This window comes from Pinus tabuliformis, chromosome 9 (genome assembly GCF_031772625.1).
Source record: "Pinus tabuliformis cultivar Carrire ecotype Pingquan chromosome 9, CPIR1, whole genome shotgun sequence".
In the NCBI taxonomy this organism is placed as follows: domain Eukaryota; kingdom Viridiplantae; phylum Streptophyta; class Pinopsida; order Pinales; family Pinaceae; genus Pinus; species Pinus tabuliformis.
Genome location: NC_142307.1, coordinates 1,993,271,297 through 1,993,280,029, shown reverse-complemented (window position 1 = coordinate 1,993,280,029; position 8,733 = coordinate 1,993,271,297). Strand labels below are relative to the sequence as shown.

The 8,733-nt window shown below is 34.9% G+C and overlaps 1 protein-coding gene across 1 annotated transcript; it reads right to left on the bottom strand.

Moving 5' to 3' along the window:
• Positions 1-2,902: 2,902 nt before the first annotated feature.
• On the bottom strand, positions 2,903-4,728 carry LOC149157026 (protein CDC73 homolog). The gene has a single exon (XM_089445516.1). It carries the CDS (start codon positions 4,327-4,329, stop codon positions 3,601-3,603), a length of 729 nt encoding a protein of 242 aa, XP_089301642.1. The 5' UTR covers positions 4,330-4,728; the 3' UTR covers positions 2,903-3,600.
• Between the last annotated feature and the right edge of the window lie 4,005 nt (positions 4,729-8,733).

The window sequence follows — 8,733 nt, the reverse complement described above, 5'->3', positions numbered from 1 at the left end:
ACAAAACGAACACCAACTCGAACCCAAAATGCCCCTTTTTGAAATATTATCTTCGGTAAGAATGTGATTCCTCGACGCTAACCAACAAAAAAGGATGACTTTCAATGGTATATTCCATTTCCATTCCTTCCTACACCAACAATGGTCTATCAAATGATTAGACGCAATAGAAATATATTTGTCAATATCAGAGACACTAACATTACTAGAGAGTTGGGAACCCTTCCAAGTTAAAATATCCCCGCCACCTTTGAGAACCAGACCAACCATCTGAAGATCCATAATGAATCGATTCTAGAGGCTCACATTAATACCATACAAACCAATCTCTTATGCATCCTCCGAGCGGGGTAAGGAAAAGAAACAGAATTGAGTGCACAAACTTCATCAAGGAAGAAAATACCCTTTGCATGCAAGGCATCAATGATCCGTTGAGGAGGAAAATGGTAGAAAAGCATCCCCTAAACATGATCGAGCCCAATCAAGAGTTTGTCCCATTTACCAAAGGACTAGTGAAGGTTTGTCAATAACCACTTGCTGACCTTTATGAGACTGTTCCAAATCTGTGAGCCCATTTTGATACCCCTCCCACCCCGTCTGTACCATTCGACAAGGGAAATGTTACCTAGGTACTTATCACAAATAATGTCTTGCCAAATCCCAGATCCAAAAAAATCCCTCCAATTTTTTTTGTAAGAAACACCCGTCCAAAACTTTTCAGATCCAATAAACCCCATCCCCCAAATTGCTTATCAATGGAAATTGAGTCCAATCGAACAAGATAGAATTTATACTTACCTCTGGTTCCTTACCATAAGAAGTGAGTATCCAATATACTAACATCTGTAGAAGGACAACCTGTATGATAGTGTATTTGCAGCCCAGAGATAACAATCGATAGGACCATGAAGATAAGAACTTTTGAAATTTATCAAGTAGCCAATGTGAATCCCCTAACCTATATTTGTTAGGTTTAAGCCTAAACCCCAAGTAAGAAAATCCTTCTTCAATATGCGAGACAGTGACACCAAAAAGCCTAACGATATTGGCAATCTCCTCATTGTCTCCAGATGAAAATAACAATATATATTTTTTACCATTTGGGCATAAATCGGATGCAACACCATATCTAGTGAGGATGGAATGTAAAGCATTCCATTGAGACCAAGAGACCTGACCAAAAGTGAGCACATCATCAACGAAAAAAAGATGTGAGACAGAGACTCGACAATTTACTTGAAAGCCTTGAAATAAACCACCTTTGCGAGCCTCCGCAATTCTTCTACTAAAGCCATCCATGACCAGAATGAAAAGTAATGGGGATAAAAAGTAACCCTCTCGAAGCATTTTTCCAACCAGGAAAAAATTGGATGGGGACCCATTAATCAGTACAACATAATAAACTGACAGTACACAAGCCATGTGCATGAACTCTTCTCATACACATGGTCTTATTGTCGTTTGTATATTATGTTAAACATAATATACAAATGACAATATGACTATGTGTATGAGAAGAGATCACGCTAACGAGAAAAAAATTGAATAGTAAAAGAAGATAAAAATAAAAATAGCAAGGTCCACCGGGTCTTGAATAGATGGTGATCGATGTTCTGTTAAGACACTCTTTGATGTGAAGTCATCGGTTCAATTCTCCACCTTGATCGAGGTGATATATTGGACATGATGAAAATGTAATCTCATCAAACCTACAAAACAAAACAGCAATACCATGAAAAACTAATGGATATATAACAACATTATGATTCAAATGTGAAACACAATAGATAAGTGACCATTGAAATTTATTTGAGATTATTGAAATGGTTAAAATATTAAATTATCATGTAAAATAATGTTATAAATTATTAAAACACCATAATATTAAAGAAATTTAAATGTAACTTTGACCCATATTATATTAAAAAGGTATAAAGGTTATTCATGAACGAAAAAAATCTCATTCTAAAATGATAATCCAATTGCGAAGGGGAATTATATGAAATTTGTTAAAGATTATGTTCAAATTGTATGATTACTTACCACATTTTATTAAAAGATGTTTTTAAATGAGATGCTATTATAAAGGTGTGTTTCAAACGGCGTAGTTTATGCAAAAAGCACAGAAAATAACAAACACCTAAGTCTAAAATGATAATCCAATTGCAAAGAGGTTAGTTATAGGAAGTTTGTTAAAGATTATGTTTAAATTGTATAATTATTTATAAAATTTATTAAAGGATTTTTTAAAAAATAGATGGTATTTATCACAGTGTGTTTTTAAATGTTTTTATTTTCTCATTCCCGTTTGAAAGGTGGAAAAGCATATTTGTAAATTTAAAAGGATAAAATTAGCATAATCATATTAATAAATGTAATTGATATGGGTAGGCATTATATTATAAATCATAATATCAAAGTCAATATTATAAATACTAATTATAACTCTAATATTAAATATTAATTATGTATTTAGAAAATATTGTATTAATAAATATCAATATATTAATTAATATTAAACCCAAAGGATTTATACTATAAACATTTGGGAGCAATATTATAAATCCAAGGGAATAATTACGCCGTAAAGTGTTCCTCTTTGAAATCAACTCTCCTAAATGCCATTTTGCACCATTCTCCACCTTCAAATTTAATGTTAGATTATTGAACCATAATCAACCACCAAATTATTAGTTAATAATAATTTCATCTTAAAAATCAATTAATAATTAATAATACTTAACTATTAACTACCTCCCCTCAAACGCATATGAGCAAGACGATTGCATGTTAAAAATCAGTTAATAGTTAATAATACTTGACTATTTACTACCTCCCCTCAAACACATATGAGCAAAACGATCGCTAGCATCTTGCTAACTTTCTCTGGGTTTCTGTTCATTTTCAAGATTTGATTCTGTGACATGAATCATGAGTTGGCAATAATGTTGGTTTCACTTCCAGTGCCGAATTTGATTCGATTATGTGACATGAATCATGAGTAGGCAATAATGTTGGCTTCTCTTCCAGAGCTGAATCTGCGTGGAGACACAGAATGGGATGAATGCGATGAGGCCCTAGTTAATGAATCGGGAAGTTGTTAGCAGTTTATACATTTGGACAACCCAGAATTGGAGATAGAGAATTCAAAGATTTCATGAATAAGAATCAGAATACACCTGTGACCAGGTATTTGAGAATGATGTACTGCAAACGATAGCACGAGTGTCTTTCCGTTAAAAAGCAAGTAATCTCTATTGTTTATCCTTTCCCTTCTTCTAACCTTGACAGTCAGACGAGTAGCATGTACAACACTATGCCCTCTTCAATGATTCATATATTGAGTTTTGAAGCTGATGATAGTTGCAACCAAGCTATGAGGATCTTAGTGATATGAGCCCACAGTGGAAAAGATGTTAGATAGGAATTTTCTTTCAAGTGAACTTTATCTCCAAAATTGGATAAAAATATGCATTCACTTGATCATACAACTAAGAATTCATCAAGAATAAACTTACTTTTGCTGAAAATCTCCACATGGTCCTTGAAAGGCCAGTCCTTAAACTGCCACTCTTTACCCAGCACAAAAAGAGCCGCAACTCACTTCCAATCACCGAGAGCCAAAGCAGAGGGCTTATCCCTGATTTCATATGCCACCGGTGCCTTCTCGCGTCCGATCTTCCTCTGAATCGTAACACATTCAGGCTTCTTGGGCATCTGCTTGGCCTTGACATCAGGTGCAACATAGATCCCATCCTCCAGAGAGTCCCTTGCATTGTATATATTCAATAAGGTCTGGAAGGCACTCGGAACCAAAAAAGTGGGTGTTCCCTCTGGTTTCACTTTACCACCAAATGAAGCACGAGGAGTTCTTCGGACCTGAGCTCTCTGGGATCCCAATGCAGTGTTTGTTTTCATGAAATCCTTCTGACCAGTATACGATGGCGTGGTATAAGTTCCAAGATCAGAAGTGTCGACACCCAGATTGTTTTTCCAAAACCTCCTTTCCTCTGTATTTCCATAATGGTTTTTGCTAGGGGTATTTAATTTGGACCGATCATGCTCTTTCCTCTGCCGATCCTCTGATTTTCTCCTGTCATTATCTCTTTTATTAGCCATGGACAAAACACTTTGAAAATTCTTATTTGGACATTCCAATAGGGTTTCCATGTCCTTGAGAGGCCTCTCTTTGGCCCTCATTAGGTCTATTTGAGGTACCATCTCTGTAATTTTTGGATCAATCTCTGAACCCACCATGTCCCCATCTTCTGTATCAATCCTAATCCTTTTGTTACTGTTACTATTATTGTTATTATCATACAATCCCATAATTGGGTCCTCAGGCCTGTACTCTTCAACATGGTCCGCCGCCTCATCCCATTGTCGTTTAATGGGCTTTTCCGGGGGGGCATAAGGGACAGCTGGGGCAACGAGTTCAATGGCATCGGTGGTGCTGATTTTTCCTTCTAGGTAGTCCAGCAATGGCTTCTTGTTCGTGTAAATGACAGTCTAGAGCTTCTTGTTGCATGTACTCAGTGTGCCTGAGATGGGCATTTTTTCAGAAAGAAAACAAGGCATTCAGAGTGTGGAGACTACCCTGTTTGGATCTGTACGCTGTCTCGATGTTGGAGGGGAATTTGTAATCTTCCCCGAAGTGGATGTCCTCTCCCATGCTCTCCAGGTCCCCTCTGATTGTGTAATCTCGCAGTACGGATAGGGGATGATGCTCTCCAGGTCCCCTCTGATTGTGTAATCACACAGTACGGATAGGGGATTCATCTCTCTGGTTCACTAATTGACGGCTTGACTTCCAGGCCCGTAGATTTCAGAGTTCTTGTCTAATGCTGCTAATGCTAATTCTTAATACGATAGAATGTTAAGAAATGTAGACCATGCAAAGAAACCATGAATGAAGAAGTCAAGAAAGTTTTGACAGTTTAAGAGAAACTGTATTAATTTCATAACATCTTATTTTTTCTTCTTTCCTTTGAAAAGAAGTATTGTTTTACTTTTTCTGTGGCTCAATTGCATTGCAGACAGTGGAGGAAGTACTGAGTATGCAATGTGGGAGGTTGTGCACAGTCTGATCATGCGATACACGAAATGAAAAGATTGCAGTGAAGGTTGGTTGGCATTGTTATTCATGGGACTTTTCTTGCCGGGCATCTCTGCACACAATCCGCTCAACTATGTGAATGCAATAAGACTGGGTCCAGCAACAAAACACAACTTGGTCGAGGAATAACTTCCTGCACGCGATTCCTTTGTTTTTTATGTGTACACTCTTTATAAGATTCTTCTTCCTCGCATTATCCCCACGTTGAATGGGTTTATAGCTCTTCGTGGCCTTCTCTGCGTGAAACCAGTGCAAAGAGGTGAAAGCATACTGTTTGTAAAATAATATTAATCCGTCAGTATATTCAGAGATTAATGTATTAAGTTTCTGCAAGAATCAACGCTTACAGAATTACACTTCGCTTTTCTCCGGTTTCAGCTAAAAACTCTAAATCTGTTTTAACTTCATTAGTGACAGCGTTCACGGTAATTAGAAGCAGAATGGTAAATGCAATGAAAAAGCAGACCCTCGCCATTATTTCGCTGAGCTGAGCTGAGCAAATAATCAGTCCATCACAATGGGAAATGGCGGGAGAAAGAAGAATTTAGAGGCAATGTGCTCTATAAATCCATCAAATTTCCCCTATAGGAATGAACTAGAAACTGTGGATAATCGGGATAAGACACTACAAATATCTGCATTCTGCTTTTATTTATGGTTATTGATATATCTTAAAAAGATTATATTTAAGCTATATGTGAGGAGCTTAGGTAAAATTTTATTGATTCGGAAAGATATGCTATTTATTATACAGTAGGTAGGTATCAATAGGTAGGTAAATCAAATAATTGTTAAAACAATAGGTTACTAGTTCAAAAATATATTCTGAGATAGATCATAATAAATTGAAAGAGTTCAAAGTGTTTTAGGAAGCATTGTGAAGGTTGCATGTGAACATCTTTTTAGGGATTGACAGAATTTAAAGAGGTGAATTTCAAACTCAAAAGAGATGATTTACTATCCATTTAATTGATATGGTTGTACTAATTTATTGCCAAATAAATAGACACAATATAAAGATTAAAATAAAAAATTATATTTAAGTAAATTGTATTTTATTATTTGATATATATATTTTATGAAAATGTTATATATTTTTGAAATGAAAAAAATCTAATATATTTTAATATCTCAATAAAGATAATAATTACTAATATTAAATTCCACATTATATATTATAATAATAATTGTTAAAGGACATGAATCGTAATAAAATTAATATTATTACTAAATATTTTGAAATATGATGTTTAACTTTTGAATTAGGTTAAAAGAGATAATATTACTAAATATTTTGAAATATGATGTATTAACCTTTGAATTAGGCTAAAAGAGTTAATAGTTCTTTCTTAGTTGAGAGTTACTACATTAAGTTTGTATTATAAAGTTAATTTAAGTTTAAGAATATGGAGGGTTATTTAAAAGAAATTAATATTAATATAGTAGTTAAGTAAGGTTGTTATGTGCTTAGTATACATTTTTTTCATATATATTGACAAGTTAGAGGATTGTTTGAAAAATGCAAGTTGTGTTGACCTAACTCTCACTTGCATGGTCATCATCCTACTTTTTATTGAAATGATGAAACATTTAATAAAATAGTCTATTAATTCTACAAATGGTGATTTTAGTAATGAATCCATCTTGCAATTATAATCCATGATATAACTATATTATGCAAAATTTAAATTTGGTAGTTTTTCTCACACAAAAATTGATAAATAAATAAAATTGCATAGAATTTTGAATTCCATCTTCTCTCTTTCCCATTGCAACATGTGGTGCAATCCCTAGTACTAAACCCAAGGGATCATTATTATAGGCCCTTGGGATTAATACTAAAAATTCAAATTAGAGATATATGATAAAATTCAAATAATATTAAACTTAGGGGAATAATATTACACCATAAGAATATGAACCCTTAGATTAATAAACCCAAGGGATTGATATTATAAACTCCCCAATTAATGTGAATAAACCCTAGGAATATGAACCATTATATTAATAAACCCAAGGGATTAATATTAAAACCTAGACAATAATATTAAACCCAATGGATAAATATTATAAACCCAAGGTATATAAACACTATGATACATATTATAAACCATAAAATAAACATGATTGACCAGGACGAGTGATTTTCATATTGAGACGATCTTTATCACATGTCAGCTTGCACCATGGTTGACCATGGTTGGTTTTCATATTCAGACAATCTTTGTCACAATGCGACGTTGGACCATGGTTGGCCATGATTGACCATGGTTGACCATGATTGATATTATAAACCCAAGAGAATAATAAACTGGTTGAGAATGTTGGACCTGCGAACATTCAAAGGGGTCTCCCCGATATGTGGTCCCAATTAGACCTCATAGCATTGGGATAGGAGCCCCATCTAGAATACGACCTGGTTATCATTTTATTAAAGGTTTGCCTTGGGATAGGAGCCCCATCTAGAATACGACCTGGTTATCATTTTATTTAAGGTTTTCCTTGGCTCTAACCATCAGTAAGAGAGAAGAACTCATATGTGCCTTCGAAAAGTAAGTGAGTGTGCTTGGTGAGTGTTCGGTTGTAGGTGTGTCGAGTTTTTTCTACTGCAAAGGGGAAAAGAAAGTAAGCCTCTAAGAGAGAGGTATGAGTACCACCATAATAGAGATACACACAAACATTAAGGATTCGCCTAACATCCAACAAAATAGTTCACAAAAATGTGACGACCATTGCAACCATTACATCACATTCTCAATATGATAAGCACTAAAATAACCGAAATAGTTCAACTACTTTAGTACATGTGAAAACAAACATGAATCATAAACATTCACATAACAGTCTTACAAATATTCATAATCCATGCATGAAGAACGTGTTAGCCATCAGGCTTCATATATTAAGTAAAATTCCCAAGACACATGTATACAACGAACACCGGCTTCATATATTAAGTAAAATTCCCAAGACACATGTATACAACGAACACCACTAGCTCCAATAGTGGAGTGTTGGAGCCACTACTTGCTCCCCAAAAGAACTAGCTTGTCTCTTTGATGCCTTATGGGAGGAGCCAAGGTGAAAAGTCCTTTTCTTGTACAATGAGGGTGTATATATAACCAATGGGGTGATCCTTCACCTCCCTTATGACTCTTTGACTACCCTCATGACTTTTCGACTTTTACATGACTCTTCATATTCTGTATATGTCCTTTGGATTTGCACTTTACAATATATTTTCAAATAAGAATTTACATAATCCAAAAATGATGTGGCATATGATGACTCATGACATGACACTAATGAAATAGTAATGTCAAGTCATTCTTTGCTAATGCTTGCTTTTTGTCTTCTTGAGAATGATCTATATATGGCTTTAGAGATGAGGAGTCTTCAGTGTTATCGGGTCTTGAGTTATGGTTGCAAACTGATGCCCCTTTGCTTTCTCTTGATTGATCAACTTGTATCCTCAGCTACAAAGGTGTCTTCTAGCATGATATCCTTTTCCATCTCCTTCATCATCATCTTGTCATAGCGTGATAGAGTACTTGCATTTGCAATTCACTCATGACAAGACGACATCAATCTAATAACCCATAGTTTAAGATGTTGCA

Excerpts from the sequence above, each read along its gene's own strand:
- LOC149157026 (XM_089445516.1), bottom strand. The coding sequence starts at position 4,329 with ATGGGATTGTATGATAATAACAATAATAGTAACAGTAACAAAAGGATT.